The 18,547-nt window shown below is 38.6% G+C and overlaps 1 protein-coding gene across 1 annotated transcript in view; it reads left to right on the top strand.

Moving 5' to 3' along the window:
* Positions 1-18,547, top strand: part of Cd2ap (CD2 associated protein) — a 79,490-nt gene that overhangs the window by 24,259 nt on the left and 36,684 nt on the right. Inside the window, exons 3-4 of the mRNA XM_075980661.1 lie at positions 5,546-5,699; positions 14,860-14,960. Of these exons, the coding sequence (XP_075836776.1) occupies positions 5,546-5,699; positions 14,860-14,960 (255 nt within the window). The remainder of the gene's footprint in view (positions 1-5,545; positions 5,700-14,859; positions 14,961-18,547) is intronic.

Below are 18,547 nucleotides of genomic sequence, written 5' to 3'. Positions count from 1 at the left end.
CTGAGCTCACTTCCTCTTCCTCCCAGCATTCTGTTCTGTTTACTCCACCCACCTATGTTTTAACCTATGAGGCCAAGCAGTTTCTTTATTACTTAACCAATGATCTTCCTCCATCATGTATGTGTCCATCTATATTTTAGGCAGACTTTATACCATCTCTAAAATTTCTATAGCAGACAGCTTTCCCAAGGAGTATTTTCGTGTTCGAGTGATTAACAGATGCCCCCCCCCCCCGCTTTATTTTGAGATGGGGTTTTGCTATGTAGCCCTGGGTGGCCTTGAAATCACAAATCTGCTTGCCCCTGCCTCACTCCCTATTTCCAGGATTTAAAGGCTTGCCACCGTGCTTGGTTAAATTGACTATTGTGTTTGAGATTAGGTCTCACTTTGTAGCTCTGGTTGACCTTGAATTCACTATGTAGACCAGTCTAGACTTGAACTCATAGAGATCCACCTGCCTCTGCCTCCTTAATGCTGTAATGGATTGACTGAGGAAGGGACAATGGTGTGACCTTATATATAACTTGAAAGCCTTCATTGAGGTAGTAATCTCAGTACTTAGTTTTATCATCTTCTATTTTCACCAAGGACCACTGCTGTTTCAGATCCCATTTATTTGACCAGCAATTGTAGTACTGCAGTTTAGTACTTGGCTGTATAGGCTGCTGATTATGAGGGAGTGGTCCATCCTTAGTGACATCTAAACCTGCTAATATCTAACTAGCTACAATCTTTCCTCAAGAGGTGAGACCCAGGCTAGTGAGATGGTGTAGTGGTTAAAAGTGCTTTTTGTAGAAGCCTGACAACCTGGATTTGATCCTTGAACCCATTTTTTTTTTTTTAATGGATTAGGTTGCTTGTATCAGGGAAATGGGACGTGGAGGTAGGGGAATTGCCTGCAAAGTTGTGGGCAGAACAGCCAGCCTGTCAGTAACAAGAGAGACCCTACCTCTGCTGGGGGAAAAAGAGAGAACCGACTCATGGAAGTTGTCCCCTGACCTCCATGACATCATGCGTGTGTGCACACACACTCTAATAGTAGTAATAGGAATAAAGGATCCGAGACCTCAGAATAACTGGAGATGTGAATCATCTTGATCTGGCTACTTCTGGCTGAAGTGAGGCATACAAGAGTAGAGATTTCAGTCTTGCTAACTTAGACCTTGAACAGCAGTCAAGGTCACACCCAGTTTGACCACTGCAGAGGAACTGAGACTTCTAGGTTTACCTGAGGCTTCATCCCATTTGTTGTGATTATTTTGTTGGAGGCCACCTCATTCAGGGGCTGCATCAGGGGCTCTCTTCTGAGAGTCTTTTGATCCTGAGGGCAGTAAACCCTCTAGCATCATGTCATACTGAGGACAAGAAGTCTTAGTAGTACACCCAGTATTTGGGCATTTATCTTCAGTGATCTGAATGCTTACAGTTTTAACATTGATGTATCAGTGTGTGTCCCCTTACAGAGAGTCAGTGGAAGATCTTGTTAACCAATATAGCTACGAGAAGTTCTGTATGCCCTTCATTCCCATAGTCTCTCCCTGTCTTATATATTAACCTCCTTTTGTCCTAAATTTTCTTCTTCTTGTAGGTGCTGGTTATAGAAACAGAATTTACTATCTTCTGTAGGTTATTAATAGTGATCTCAGATCTCACTGGTAGTATTTGTAATTATGTTCTAATGCCAAGGGCAGACTGAGTAAGAAAAATCTGTCTCGGAAAAGAATTTAGCCTTCAAAGGACTGGAGATTTCTTGGGAATGTGCTTCTTAAGGTTTTCTAAAACAGTAGTAGGTTTTCATTAGTTAGTAATTGTTGGTTATTGGTTGTATTTCTCTACTATCTAAAATTGTCTGGTTATACTGTATAATTCTGGGTGATTTTTTTTTTTGAAAATTTAAATTTCACTTATTTATTTAATTTACTGTTTTTTGAGGCAAGGTTTCTCTGTGTAGCCATGACTGTCCTTGAACTCACTCTGTAGATCAGGCTGCCCTGCTTCTGCCTTTTGAGTTCTGGGACCAAAGGCCAGAGCCACCACTGCCCAACTTAAATTTCACTTTTATTTATGTGTACATGTGTGTGTGTATGAAGTCCCCACGGAGGTCAAATGAGGGAGTCAGATCCCTGGGGAGCTGATAATTGATAGCCCTACCTGATTTGGGTGCTAGGAACTAAACTGAAGAGCAGGAAACATTTACATTGACATATCTCTCCAGCAGTAAATCACAAAGGAGGTATGAAAGTTTCTCAGTCAAGTTAACTTCTGTCAAGGCTTTGGGTTCAAATGTATCCAAATTATGAAGGATACATCTGGGAAGAATCAATAGCAACTGAAGAATTATCCACTTAAATACAGGAGATCATAAAGAATACATCCTTTTTTTTTTTTGAGCCTTACCAAAATAAAGTGAACAACTGGGGCATTGTCTTATTTGCTTCTAAATGTAAGAATCAGATGTAGCATGTATTACCCTATTCTGGAATTGCTCCTAACTGGTGGGAATCAAGTTTTACCTTTATAATTTTTGTACATAGTGAAGGTATGATTGCCTCTCTCAGATATGGTATGATTTTTTTTCTTCCTATAATACTCTGGAGAGTTCCCAGTAGAACATCCCCATTGTCTCAGTGTTAGTTTTGGATGCTCAACTTACTAGACCTGGATGGAGGTGGGGATTCCTTGGACTTCCCACAGGACAGGGAACCCTGATTGCTTTTTGGGCTGGGGGGGGACTAATTGGGGGAGGGGGAGGGAAATGGGAGGCGGTGGCGGGGAAGAGACAGAAATCTTTAATAAATAAATAAATTAAAAAAAATACTCTGGAGAGTTATGGAGAAAATGTAAAAAGAAATAGTTGCTTATCCTGGCTACAGTGTATTGAAGGCTTACGTCCACAAGGGCCCCTTAAGCTAGTATATTTTGAAAAATTAGCTGGATGGTGGTGGCATATACCTTTATTCCCAGAACTCAGAAGGCAGAGGCAGGTGGGTCTCTGAGTTCAAGACCAGCCTGGTTTATAGAGTGAGTTCCAGTACAGTCAGGACTGTTACACAGAGAGACCCTGTCTCAAAAAACAACAACAAAAGGAAAATATATGACTTAAAATCAGAAGAAGCTACTGTTTGTGTCTGGTGTTAGTGCTTTAATCTAGGTGGTGGTGGAACACACCTTTAATCCCAGCACTCAGGAGACAGAGGCAGGTGGATCTCTGTGAGTTCGAAGCCAGCATGTTGTATAGAGTGAGTTCCAGTACTGGCTTCATAGCTACTGAGAAACCCTGTCTCGGAACCCCCCCCCCCCCAAAAAAAAAATAAACCAAAAAAACTAAAGTGCTTTAATCTGATAGGAAACTCATGGCAGTAGGGACACCCAAAATTTTATGAGTATAAGCCACTCCATTTTGAAAAAGGCGTCTAAGTTTGATTATATGTATATAGCAGGTAACAGAAGTGCAAGTGGACCAAGATGGAGTGACCTCAGACATATAGTCCTGAAAACAAGAAAGTGAGATTCCGTAGCTAAGAGAAGTGTATACATTGAGGAAACCTGTAAGTATAACAGATCAGGGAATCCCATGATCTCAACCCTAGTAGGGAAGTCTATGACGTAACTATGATGATGAAGAAGGAAGAAGAAGGAATTCAGTTGCAACTTGATGGGAACACTAAAATATGTACCAGGATCTTGCCTTGGATTTTTCATTAGCTCCCTAGTCCCTGTGATCTCTGTTGAAAGAATTCAGACAAGACACATGTAGTGCAGACAACAGCTAGAGTTGACTGAAGTTTGAAGTGGAGCTCTATTATTGGGTAATTCTGTATTTAAGAATTATCCACTTAAATACAGGAGATCATAAAGAAGACATCCTTCTTTTGAGACTGTTGCTTAGTGAATGGCAGCGCCATCTGAGAGTTGTTCAAGTCTGGAATTTGGGTGTCTTCTGAAGCTAATGAATTTTCAAGATTCTTAGTATTTTGAATATTTTCTGAACCTTTCAAACTTTGTTCTGTCATTGACTCAGGGAACATTCATTCATCGTCAGTTGTACCTACTTGCTGTAAGCTTGTTATACTGCACGTGCTGATCTCTTGCATTGTGAAAATGTCCCACATTCTTTGTAGTATATTTCAGAGCCTTGTATCGTCAACCTTCCAACCTCATTCTTAGTCTTTATGACTCTTAAGAACTCTTCATATTCATGCTTCAGCTATATGTAGTGTCACCTTTGTTTCTCAGAAGTTTTGTTCTGTTTTATCTTCCAGTCAGGTTGTTCACATTCTATCTTTTATGTTCCTTCCCTGTGCCTTGTTGCCTGCTACTCACTTGTCACAGTAGAGTCAGTTCTAGCCTCCAACTGTGTGTGAGAGCTAAATTTAGGTTGTCAGGCTTGGTGGTTGGTGCCTTTACCCACTGAGTCATCTCATCAGCCCTGAGGTTACTTTGTGAAGTTACCGTGATTTGCCTTTCCATTGCTAAATTTATGTTAGGTAAACTAAAGTTTGTAATTTTGGATGGTGGGACAGAGGGTGATGGTGGACTGAGGCCACCTCTAGAGCTGCTTCTCATATGGAGCTTTTAGTCATTGAACATGGCATGACTTCATGTTTATGTGGTCTTTTGTTTCTTCTAGTAAAATTCAATACTCTTTCCCAAGATGATTCTTTTGGTTTTTCAAGATAGAGCTTCTTTATGTAACCATGGCTGTCCTGAAACTTGCTCTACCAGGCTGACCTCAAACTTAAGAGATTCGCCTGCCTCTGCCTCCTGAGTGCTGGGGTGTGCTACCACCACTTGGCATTCATTTTATTATACCTGTGAATTAGAGCAGGGAGCCATAAAGTTAAAACCTGTAAGGTAGAATCTACATGTCACTGACTTGTACAAGACCTATGTTGTAAGGTTACTGGCTAAGATTTTTATAATTGGATGAGGGAAAATTAAGAGAATGTTAAATTATGTGTAAAATATGTGAAAATTAAAAGACGCTCCCTCCCCATTCCCCTGTATTCTTGGAAATAGAGTCTCACATAGTCTGGGTTTAGTTATTTAGGTATGTAACTGCATTTGAATTACATAAAACAGAACTGATATTAGAAAAAAATTGTATGGCCTGGTAGCCATAAACATTTAGTGTATAGTGTTTTGTAGAAAGAAGTTGTACACTCTGGACTTAAAACTATTGTGTTACTTGTTTATGTGTTTCAGGATTTTCTTGTGTATGTTAGTGAGGGTAGGTTGAAACTCCTCTTTACCCTTTCTCCAGTTTCAATAAGATGTAAATTTATACTGTGCCATGCTTGGCAAATGATCTGCATTCTTCAGCTTAAAAATGAGTTATGTCATGATTTATTTAGTAATCATTGTAGCTATGTCTTGATATCTTAACATTGGAGAAGCAAAAAGTAGGGAAGCTAAGGTGGAAGGATTGCTGTGTATTCTAGGCTAGCCTTGGCTACATTAAAAAATACAGAAATATGTCTAAGAATGTAAATTGGTTAAGACACACCTAAGTATCTTTCTCTTTTACTGATTTTTCTTTTTATAGGAAATTAAGCGAGAGACGGAACCCAAGGATAACAATTTGCCCATCAAACGGGAAAGGCATGGAAATGTAGCCAGTCTTGTACAGCGAATCAGCACTTACGGACTTCCAGCTGGAGGAATTCAGCCACATCCACAAACCAAAACCCTTAAGAAGAGTATGTAAACAATTCCTTTCCTACTTAGTTATGACTGCTCATAAATTCAGGGAGATGTGTTCAGTCTTCTACAGCCAATTGCAGTAACTAGTTTACTCTCTTGAACTGATGATTGGCACACATAGTTTTTGTACTTGCTCATGTTGAGTCAGTAACATTGATAATCCAGCATGAGTAAGCTAATAGCCAAATACAGGAACTGAAAATGAAGATACCGTGCTTATCTCGTACTGTCTCTGAATGATTGACACATTGATGGTATTTAATAGTACTTACTAATTGTTGAGGTATCTGCTAGTCTGAAATGTCTTGATAAGTTTTTTTCTTTTTCGTTTGAAATAGTGTCTTTCCCGGTATCTTTTGTTGACTTCATATGTGATTCTCCTGCTCTGGAAAGTTTTTTGTTTATAAATAAGTTAGGGGAAAAAATTGACCAAGAAAGAGTACCATATTTTATTGGAAGAAATTTTTTTTTATTCATTATGTGTGTGGATGTTGAGTGCGGAGGCCAGGGGACATGTTGTAGAGTTGGTTCTCTCCCAGTTTTATATGGGTTGTAGGGATTGAGCCCAGGGTGCCAGGCTTGAGCAACAAGCACTATTACTCACTGAATTATCTTCCCAGTCCTGCATATCTTATGTTTTGTTTTATTTTTGAGGTTGTAATTTAATCGCAACATTTCTCCCTTCCCTTTCTTGCTCCAAACCCTTCCATATACCCCTCCCGATTCCTTCAAATTCATGGTCTCTTTTTTCATTAATTGTTACTGCATACATGTATGTATTTGCTTGTACATACATATTGCTAAATAGAACCTGCAGAGTTCACATAATACTACTTGTATGTATATTTTCAGGTCTGACCATTTGATACTAGAAAACCTATTAGTGTGTTCTTCGCTGGGGAGGACCACCTCTCCTGCTCCCAGAATTACTCAGTTGCCTGAGTAATTTGTGTAGGCTTGAGGCCACATGGGGTTTTTCCCATCTAGTTTGGCATGTTTGTTAGTATAATTCTTGTACAGCTAATGTTTAGGTGGTCATATTGATGAGACTTCATGTGTTCTGATATTAGTAGGTGACACAGTCTCCCAGTGAATTCCCTAATTCTAATTGGCTTTTATAATCTTCTTGTCTTCTATTCTGCAATGTTTCCAGAGCCTTAGGTTCTGGAGTGGTTTATATATGAATCCTTTGGGAGTGGGCTCCACAACTCTGCGTTTTGTTTGGTTGTGGTTTTCTGTAGTGGTCTTCATCTGTTGCAAAGAAGATTCCTTGATGAAAGGTGAAGATCACACTTACCTGTGGGTATTAAGACAGATGTTTATAGATTATTGTTAGGGATTATGATTGTTTAGTAAATTCTTGGTTGTAGATCTCTTCCAAAAACCATGGTTTCATTAGTACTGAATAGTTAGGTTTCCAGTACCAGGCATGGTAATCCTCTAACTGAATGGGTTGTAAGTCCTTAGAAAGCTGTTGGTTGCCACCAAGGTATATGTGCCATTACTGTGTCCATAGGATTATTGTGCCAATGTACTTTAAATTTTAGAAACTTGATCTCTTTTATGACATCAGCTCATTTAAATTTACTTGAGTTTTTTTTTTAAACTTCAGTTAGGAAAAGAGAGGCAACAATGCCAGTTACAAATATGAAGCATTAAACATGTACAAACAATTACAGTCTTCATGACAATGGATACTAAAGGTTTTGTTATTTTAAAAATCCCGTTAAACTCCATGTGGGACAGTTCAGTTTATTGGTATTTTTAAAAGTGCATATTATGCATAATCTTTTTTTTTTTTTTTGAGACAGGGTTTCTCTGTGTAATACTTGACTGTTCTAGAACTTACTTCATAGACCAGGCTGGCCTTGAACTCACAAAGATCCACTTTTGCCTCCCAAGTGCTGGCATTAAAGGTGTGTGCCCCCACTGCCTGGCAAAAATAACATATTCTTCCTTCCATCCATCCATCCATCCATCCATCCATCCATCCATCCATCTATCCTGTGTGTGTGAGCCATAGTGTGTATGTAGTCAGACAGCAATTGTAGGGGTTGGTTTTTCTCTTTCCATTAGATGGATTCTGTAGATCAAGTTCAAGTTGTAGGGCTTGGAGGTATGTGCCTTTACCTGATGAATCATTTTTGCCAGACCACAATTGTTTAAACACTCTTACCTGAGATTATTACGATTATAGTATCTTTGAAATTTTGGTCTGTAACTCCCTGTGGAATTAAATAATTGGTAATAAGGAAGTTTACCCTTTGAACTGTAAATGTAAGGGCGTTACTAGTTTTCATATAGGCCCCCTATTATCACAGTGTATTATTTTCCATGTCAGTATAGCACAGGGTTATATCAGAAAACATTTTGTGAAGAAAAAGTGTTTGTTTGTTTTTTTTGAGGCAGGGTTTCTCTGTGTAGCTCTGGCTGTCCTGGAACTTGTCCATAGACCAGGCTGGCCTTGAACTCAGAGATCTGCCTGCTTTTTTTAACCAGTTCCTGGGATTAAAAGTATGCGCCGCCCTTGCTGGCTCAGTGAAGTTTTCTTGATACTAAGACCAATTAAAGTTTTTTTTAAAACTCTTTTTATTCTTTGTGTTCCAGAAAATGTGATAGTCAAGTAATATTTATCCATCCTCGTCCTACTTTCAACTGGACAGTCTTAGCCATTTTAGTGGTCCTGGACTGCACTTTGTGGAGACTAGCCACGTAGTAGAGATGTACAGCACAGAGTTGCACCTTTGTATGCCAAAGGACAACATATGAGCTGAGAACTAATATCTTCAACTGCAGGTGTGAAGCAGAGACATTTAACTGGAATTGGGGTGAGCCCTTACCCCCAACATGCTTCCTGCAGTAAGGCCACACCTCCCAAACCTACCCAAATAGTACCATGTGCTAGAAACCAATTGTTCAAATACTCAAGCCTAGGGGGTAGTTCTCATTCAAACTACCATAGTTTCTCTCAGTTTAGTATAAATAATAGAGAAAGAGTACATACACACAACACAGGTGAAATCTATGTCCAGAAAAACTTCTGGACACATGTGACCTACCAAAATTCAAGAAAATATAAAAAAGAAATCCAGGTAATTTACCAACGAAGAAAAAAGCTTGGGACCAGAAGAGGCTGCACTGTTAAATGTAACCAAACATTTAAAGAAATAACACCAATGTTTCTCAAGCAATTCCATATAATTGAGAGGGAGGGAACCCTTCCAAATTGATTCTGTAAGGTCAACGTTATTTTGGTCCCAAAAGCCAACAGAGCAAAACAAAGAAGAAATACTCCCCAATGTCTTTGAATGCAAAATTATGCAAAATTCTAGCAAATTCAAATTAACAGGAGTGCCACAGATTGCACGGCAAGTTTCCTTCCAAAGATGCAAAGATGTTTTTATCTTCTACAAATCAATAAGCATAAATAGAATGAGAGACAAAAATCATATTATCATCCCAATAGATGGAGAGGAAACATTGGCTAAAACTCAGCATCCCTTCATGGTCTGCACAAGTTAGGTACAGAAGACTCATACCACATTGTGCTGCAGGCTATATTCATAGTCTGTACTGAATGTGAAAGACTGAAAGCATTTCCTGTAAGGTCAGGAACAGGTCAAGGGTGATAAGACTTTCGTGGTCAGGGATGGAGGGCTTTTCATGGTTTTTTGTATATATAGTGATAGAAGTGTAGCTAAAGCTATTAGGTTAGAGAGAGAGAGAAATACCAGACATATGAGCAAGAGAGGAGAAAGTCAGATTATCCCTGCTTTCATATTATGACATAGAAAAATCTAGAGAAAAAGCAAGACAACATACAAAAATTAGTAATTTTGTAATTCAGTAGTTGGGGGTGGATCAGAAGTTTAATGTTATTTTTGACTATGAAGCAAGTTGGAGGGTATTGTAGGACACATGAGACCCTGCCAAGTCTGATAGCCTGAGGCTGATATTTGAGACTCACACAGTAGGAAAAATGACTTCCATATGTTGTCACATGCATTCTATAGCACCCCCTTCCATACATAAAAAGTAAAGAAAAATGCTTAGTATGCAAAACTGTATCATACCAAAGTAATTCAAAACTATAGCAAGTTACCATTTTATCCTATTTATAATGTCTGTAACAAAAACCATGAAAACATGGAAAAAAGGAGGATGTGTACACTGTTGGTGTTATGTGAATTAGTCCAGCTGTTTTGAGAGTGGCAGTTTCTCAAATAACTAAAAATAATCCCAGCACTGAGAGGCAGAAACAGGAGGATCCTGAGGTCAAGGTAAATCTGGATTTCAACTAGGAACCTGTCACAGACAGTAAATAATAGTACCATAAATCCAGCTATATTCTTAGACAGTGTGTCTGAAAGAATGGAAACAGCTGTGCAAAAATAAATACACTTGTATTTAAGCAGCACCATTCCCAATAGCGAAGTTACATACTTCCCAGGGTAAGTGGGATAAAGATAATAACACATTAACCATATAATGGTATATTATTTGATCCAAAATAAGAATGAAATCCTAGCTGGGCAGTGATGGCACACGTCTTTAATCCCAGCACTCAGCAGGCAGAGGCATGCAGATCTCTGTGAGTTCGAGGCCAGCCTGATCTACAAGAGCTAGTTCTAGTTCCAAGTCAGGCTCCAAAGCTAAAGAAAAACCCTCTCAAAAAACCAAAAATCAAACCAAACCAAAATAAAAATCCTGCCATATGTAGCAAAACAGACTTGAAAGTAGAATAGAAAACAGGATTCTTGGGGTCTAGGATTTATTGGGGTCTGGGATGGGTGTGGGCTAAAGACGTAGTCATTGTACATCTCTCCAAACAATGTGGGCAGTTATGATGCTAAGTAAAACATTTGACAGTATAACATGTAAAAGTGGTGAGAGGCAAATGCCTGACATTAAAATATATTTCAGTTTCCTTAATAACTCATTCTTGTTAGATGTAAACACATAGGTAAAAATAAAATTTTACTTTAGGTTTTTAAATCAGTTTGATTTGGAGATGATTATATATAATGATACAAGTTTGTTTTTCCAACTCTAAGGGGAAAAGGGTTGAGGCAGGAAGATGGTAAATTCAATGGCAGTCGGGTGGGATTTTGGATGAAATAAAATGGTCAAATGAATATATGAAATTGTGGTTGGCATTTTGACTCACTGGGTAAAGGTGCATGCATCAAACTTGAATTAAGAATTCAGTTGCTTGTAGTTAGTTAAATACTATTTTTTTAATTTCAAAGTCTGTTTTCTCAAATTAGCAGAAAAATGCTACCTGAAAGCTTGTTAGAAATGTGATATTATTGTATTATGGGCTCTAAAATATTAGGATTTCTACAGAAAATACTGTAGCTGGGTAGTGAAAAAGAGGGATTTATTATGATGCTTAACTAATGTTTGAAGATTACATGGCCAATAAGAAAGATATTTAAATAGTGCTTTGCCAGGCAAGTAAAAATGGCATAGCTGCCGTTTGGTCTGCCTCAGTGTGCAGGTTAGGGTAGGGGAAATGCAGCTTTGTCTTACCTTATTTAGCTCTGTCCCCTTCCTTAGCTAACTTGCAGAAAGGGCATGTATTTGTCTAAAAAGGGAAATATAAGCATCTACCTGGAGATCTAGCCGGTAGATTTTTAAAGAAAAAGCTGACTTGATTTTTTTTTAAAGTTCGGAGATGGACTGTCATCTCAAATCAACATCACTTTCAAATTTTTATTACATTTGTTTACTTACATGTGTGACACAGCATATATGTAGAGGCCAGAAGAGTTACTTCCTTCCTTACACTGTGTCATTTCCAGATATCAGACTCTGGTTGCCAGGCTTTGGTGGCAAGTACTTTTACTTGCTGGGTCGTCTTGATGGCCCCAGCATCACTGATTTTCAAAGAAAAAAAGCAAGAGAGTCAACCCTAAGGATGGATTCATCTGCCCGATACAGGAGAGAACAGGGGATTTGTATTCACTGCCCAAAGCCATTAATGGCTAACATGCATTGAAGGACGGGGAGGTGCTGAGACAAGGGTCTACTCCAGTTTTCTCTAGTTCTATCTTGAGAAAATCTATACGCTTCCACTTCTCTCTTCTGATTTGTGACTGGATGATCTGTGCATTCATGACAGTGAGGTGTCGAAATCATCCCTGCTGTTACTGTATTAAAGCCTATTTCATTTGTTGCCCTCCTGGTTTTTACTGTTTGTTTAGTTTGAGACAGATCTTAAGTACCCTAGCCTAACTTTGAACTCCTGATCCTCCAGTCACTCACCATACCTACCACACTTGTCTGGCTTTCAGGGTTTCTGTTGATAATTAGTCCAATAGGATTATCCTTAAATGTGATCTCTTGTGGGTTTTAAGTCTTTCTGGTGCTGACCTTTTGACAGGTTGACTATCATACATTGTAGAGAGGATCTTCTCTGGCTGTTGGGGGTTATATAACAATCCTGTCCCTGAGCTGGGCAGTGGTAGCACACACCTTTAATCCTAGCACTTGGGAGGCAGAGGCAGGTGGATTTCTGTGAGTTCAAGACTAGCCTGATCTACAACAGCTAGTTCTTGGACAGGCTCCAAAGCTATAGAGAAACCCTATCTCAGAGGTGGGTGGGTGGACCCAGAAAACAAACAAACAAACAAACAAACAAACAAACAAACAAAATCCTGTCCCTGATGGTGCATGCCTTTCCCAAAATTAGAGAAAATTTCTGTTTTCATTTGTCCTTGTTAAAATTTTGAGTATGTTGGTGACACACATATTTGATCTTTTAATGATACCCTCCAATCTTTCATGTTCTATTCATTCTTATTTTTATATTTTTATACAAATATGTTATTTCCAAAAAGATATCTTCAAGCTCTCATATTATTTCTTTTTCCTTAATTAAGTCTGCTGTTGAAGTTTTTGGATGGATTCTGTTTGATTCAATGAGCATCATTTCCTAGATTTCATATTAGTTCTTTCTCAAAATCTCTCTTTGATTTTCTTAATCATATATTGCCTTGTTTTTCCAAGTCTTGTTTTTCCAAGTTTAATTAATCATTCTATTTATATTCCTTTGGATCTCATTAAGCTTTAAAGCAACAACATACTATCTTAAATTTTTTATCTTGAATTTCATCTTGTTCAGCATATTTAGCTTTTTTTAAAGAATGTAATACTTTGTCTTTTCATATATTTTTAAATTTATTTCTACTAAGATTTGCATGTCTAGTAAAATGAGTATCTCCTCAATTTCATTGAAGGTAAAATCTTAGGGGTAATAATGTGTTATGGAGAATTGAGTTTATTTCTAACTGATTACTATAATACAGTCACTTTACTCCTGAGAGTTTCTTTGAGTTTGATTATTGAGGTTGGGCATAACCCATGCTTAGTATGGAGTTGGAAAGACCCACTTCTGCTGGTGACACAGGAGTAGAGAGGCTGTAGCAGGCCTGGCCTTGTGTGGTAGAGTACTTGTGTACTAACTCTTACCTACAGTTGGAGACCCTAGGTCGTGGAAGTTTCCTCAGGCACTGTTTATACTGCTTCTTTTATTTGAATATGCAGAGTTGTAGTAAGCATGTAATGTCCAAAACATTTGTTCTTTGAGTAGGCAGTGGGTACAAGTCCATTGGTCTTCTAGGAAGGTTAGAACGGAAATCACAACACTTCCGCTGTGCCACTGATACCTAGTCTTAACAGGAGTGTGTAATTGTACAAGATAATTGTGAAGACTGATACAGAGGACACATGTAGTTGTAATGGAAGCAGAAATATTATTCTTCTGTTCTGCTGTGCTGCTGTAGGCATACCTGTCCAAGAGTGGGACCTTAGGTCCCCTCCCCTAGTGCGCATGCTTGCCTGGGATGGGCTTTTCTTCTTCTGAAAAATCATTATCTACCAGGGATAGTGCTGGAATGGTTGCAACTGGACCTGTGCAAAATTCCTCTTAGTTCTAAATACAGAGAACAAATCCAGACACAGTTTCTCTGTGGACCAGTTGGGTAGCATTATGATGGTGCAAGGACATTGCTTGAAACTGCCCCAGAACATCTATGTGTGTTGAGAAAACAGTCTAAGAGCCCTTTTCTTCATCTTGTCACATCTTCTGTGTGGAACTGAGAGCTGAGCAGGATCTACTTGTGGCAAACTATATACCCTTATCTCAGTTGGTGGGCTCGCTAATCATTTGTTTTTTGTGGCTATTACCTTCACTCCCACTCTGCATCCCTTATACTGAATTCTCAGGATAGGTCTGTTGGTGGATTTGTGTCAGTGTCTTTCCACTGAGTTAAGTCTGCCCATATGAAACATGACAGTCCGGATTCAATAATCTATTCTCAAGAAGCCTCCAGGTTACAACATCCTGGGGAATTGCTGGATGAAATCCTTTTTCTAACTCTACACTAGTGAGTGGATAGATTCAGATACTCTTTAGAATGTAAACTTCCAGGGTTATAAAACTTCCAAGTAGGTAGGAGTGTGCTGATAGTTTTCTGATTTTCTTTCTACTTTTATCCCAGAAGGGAAAGGGTTCCAAGCTGCTGAGCTAGGAACCTGGGTGTTGGAGTATTTTTTCTTTTACTATGCAGCTGTCTCAAGGCTCGGGACTTTTTTGTTTTTTCTGTGGTTGAATGCCAGTTTTTCATCTCAACGTGCATCTGTACATCTGTTACCTGTTGCCAGCCTGCTTTCTCCCTCTTTCTTTCTTTTTCCCCTCCCTCTCTTTATTCTCTGGAAGAAGCAAGTGAGTGCTGGGTACTTCTGCTCAGCCATCTTGCTTTCCCTTCGACAGTCACTTAAAGTAGCACATTTTAAATATTCCTAGGCCTTGATTAAGAAGTCATCTGAAAATTACCACTGGGAGGGACTTGCCTACAATAATATTATTGTCAGAATGTTTTTGTAGTCTTAAAAGTTGTGGATATTTTGCTTGTGTGTAATTGAAGGGATCAGGTGTACCCGTTTTCTATACCGGAACCCTTACACTTTATCTGGAGGTGAACATGTTGTGTTGTGTGAGACATGTTTAAAAATCACCCAGGCTGTTTGTGATTGCTTGTTTAAATTGTTTTTCTTTTTTACACACTTGTAACTATAATTGTGGTATATGAATAAAGGTGCTAGTTAAAAAATGATCTTTTTTAACATATTTTTAAAAATGATTTCTTCTAGAGACAAAAAAGCGTCAGTGTAAAGTTCTTTTTGACTACCTTCCACAAAATGAGGATGAACTGGTACTGACAGTGGGGGATATCATTGATATTAACGAAGAGGTAAGGACCAGAAGGACTTTGTACATTCGCAGTAGCACAGCAGTTATGTGGTGTGGCTTCTAGAAGAGGGCTTTGTCAGTTTATTAAAATTTATAAAAATTTTTGCCCGTTTTCAATAAAATTTAAAGATAGTCCTTGTTACTTGTGCTTGCTATGTCCTGTTTGTGTGTTTCTCTTAATAAAAATAAACATTTTTTTAAGCTTAAAATTAATGTAATTTTCTATTGGCAAGAAGCTCACCCAAGCCTGGCTACCCGAGTTCCATCCTTGTAACCCATATAAAGGTGGAAAGGAGAACTGACTCTGCGGAGTTGCCCCTGACCTCTGCAGGCACATTACATACCATTATAATAATGCTAAAAAGTAAAATTAATGCTATTTAAATAATCCCAAACACCAGAGAGCCTCATCTTAATTCTCTGTTGGCACAAAACAATAACAAAAATTTCTTTTTGAATGATATAGGAGTGCAATTCAGAAATTGCTTTAAAGTCTGTCTTGTTTGAATTGTTGTATTTAAATTCTAGCCAAGTATGCTTTTTTCACAGTTTTAATACTTTAAGATATGAAAACATTTTTAATTTCTTACATCTGCTTTTCTCATTAAAGGAATATTTAAAGTTTTGCTGGCCAGTGAAGATGCTATTTTAGAGAGTGCTTTGATAAAATGTATTGTAGCAGGAATTGATTTTGTGTCATGATTTCTCATTTATCACTGGAGAATACCTATGCAAGAGGCCGTCTGATCTCTGTCTGACGGCCACACCAGTTAATGTTTATTTGGAAGTACTGTGCTAAATAAGTTTGACATTTTCTTCCTTTATAACAGAAGGGGTTATTTATCTTCATTTCTCAGAGGTAGAGACTGAGTCATAGAGAACCACATTGCTTATAGTTGTTACTCGTGATGCAGAAGAAGCTACCCCAAAATTAGTGGCAAAAACAACTGTTATGCTTGTGGGTTGTGTGGCTCAGGTATGCAGATAGACCACAAGGGATTGGCTTGTCTGTTCCATGGTGTCAGAAGTAAGGGGCTGGTGAGAGCTTTTGTAAGAAAGTCCCTCTATTTACACCTATGCCTTGAAAACTAGAACTGCCACTTGGACAGCTTTCTAGTGTCGTTTCCATTTGGCTTGGATTTCTTAGAGGATGGGAGTGTCTGGAGATTCTGAAACCTCCTGACTACCCGCATAATAATCAAAAAGGTTCAGATTTTGGGTCGAGTTATTGTAAACACTCCATAGTCTGAAATCCAAAATGTTTTGAGTAGAGGGCACTTATTTTGATTTGCACAGCAGTTTCTCAACTCAGAGTGCAACCAATTCAACATACATGGGGAAGTGCCTTTTACAGTCTAGCCTTGGAAATGATAGCTGCTTACAAATCATTTAGAAACTGTCAGGAGTAAAATCATCTTCATTTAACTTCATATGTGCCTGACATGTAGTGGCCTGAATTTGATTGTGTGTAGTTTGCCATCTTGTTGTGCCTGTCTGGAACAGCTTCCTACTCCCCCCCCCCCCCCCCCAGGAGTTGAACCCAGGACTCTGTGTATAGTGGGCCCTTGGTTTTTAGCTAGGGTCTGACCATGTATTTCTGGCTGGCCTCAAACTTGTAGTCTTCTTTTTCACCTCCTGAGCACTGGAATTACAGGCATGTGTCTGTAGGCTCAACTGCAGTTTGTTTTTAAATGATTGTTTGCTTTGTATTTGTTTGTTTTTATTAGTGTTTCTTAGAGACAAATAAGGGTCTCAAAGCTCAGTCTGGCCTTAAACTGTTGGTTTTCCTGCCTCAGCCTCCTCAGTGCTGGGATTACAGGTATGGTTACCATGCCCAGTTCATTATTGCTATGCTTGAATGAGTGTTCACTGCCACTTTTCCCAAGAATTCCTTAAATAACTTTTAACAAGTTGCTGATATTTGGAGTTTAATACTGATTTTTTTATTTTTACTTTGTGGCTGTTCCATTTTGTCATATTTAATTCCATACCACACATAGCTCCTATATTTTCAATCCTTTACCATAGTTTCTTTTTTCCCTTTTTTCCCTCTTTCTTTGAGGCAGGGTCTCACTCTGTAGCCCACTTCTTTGAACTTAAAATTTAGCCTGGTCTGGCCTTACACTCAAAGCAACTCTCCTGCCCTATTCCCTGAGTGCTGTGGTCAGACACGAGTCTTCATGCTCAGTTTCATTTGCCTTCGGTCTGCTAAAACCTCTGAACTCTTCATGCTTGCTACTTTACTTTGCCATCCCAAGCATACTGTATCTGGCTATTAGTAGTTCAGCTATATTGTCTGTAACCATCATGAATTTTGATGTGACAATTTTTTCCCCATATGCTTTTTATCTAGAAGATTCTCATTTAGGCTTAGTGTTGAGTTTCTTGGTCATTAGCTTTTAGGGGAGAAGATTCTGATACTTCCAGCTTATGCTCCCGTGCTTTTATTGCACTTTTTTCCTCACTTTGATTACAGCACTTATTTTTACATTTCATTATTATTAGTTTACTTGTTTTTGTTTTGAGACAGGAACTCACTATGTAGTTTTGGCTGACTTAGAACTAAAAAAGGTTGACCTGTCTCTTTCTTCTGAGTGCTGGGATTAAAGGTGTGCCACCATGCCTAGCAGTCACATTCTAACTATGTGCCTACTGCTTTCTTAGATTGGTTTTTCAAGAGCATGGATTGCTGCAGTCTAATACTCTCCTAGGTTAGCTATTCAGCAAAGGCAAGGAAGGGATTTTTCATATGCAAGGTTTGAATCTTCTCCCAGCCAAAAATCATGGCTTGTACATAAAGAGTGCCTATTACATTAATTATTTATTAAAAATTTTGTTTTCAGGCTGGGAATGGTAGCACATGCCTTTGATCAGGAGGCTGAGCCAAGTGGATATTTGTGAGTTTGAGATCAGCCTGGTCTACTTAGTGAGTTTCAGGACAGTCAGAAAAATTTATGTAGAGATCAGTTTGCTTTCAGTTATAAGGTGGATAGCACTGAAAATGATTTATGTAAATGAGATATTTCTAGCTGTGATGTAAGGTTGATAAGTAAATGATGACAGCAGTGTACTCTACTGTTACTCTCTAAATCCCTTTAGCATCCTTTGTCCAACAACAGAAACTATACGTCTGAAAACAGCTGATTTTTTTTAATAAATTGAGCAATTTTATTATTAATGAGTATAAAGGCCTTGTTAAAGATTGTTTAAAAAATATTCACTGGTGTTTTGCTGACTTGTATGTTTTATCTATATGAGGGTGTCAGATCTCTTGGAACTGGAGTTATAGACAGTTGTGAGTTGCCATGTGGGAGCTGGGACTTGAACCTGAGTTCTCCGGAAGAGCATCCAGTGCTCTTCACTACTGAGCCATCTCTTCAGCCGTGTTAAAGAATTTGATTCATGAGAACATTTTTGTTTGGAGTAAGGTACTTATTAGATGAATTTTGAAAGTGATTTTTTTCAGGGTTGGAGAGATGGGTCAGCATTTCAGAGTACTGGCTGCTCTTCTAGAGGACCCCAGCTCATGTCCCAGCGTTCACATGGCAGCTCATATTATGGTAACTCCAGTTTCAGGGCTTCTGATGC

Source organism: Microtus pennsylvanicus, chromosome 7, assembly GCF_037038515.1.
Source record: "Microtus pennsylvanicus isolate mMicPen1 chromosome 7, mMicPen1.hap1, whole genome shotgun sequence".
NCBI classification, from domain to species: Eukaryota; Metazoa; Chordata; class Mammalia; order Rodentia; family Cricetidae; genus Microtus; species Microtus pennsylvanicus.
This window is presented reverse-complemented; position numbering and strand designations above follow the sequence as displayed.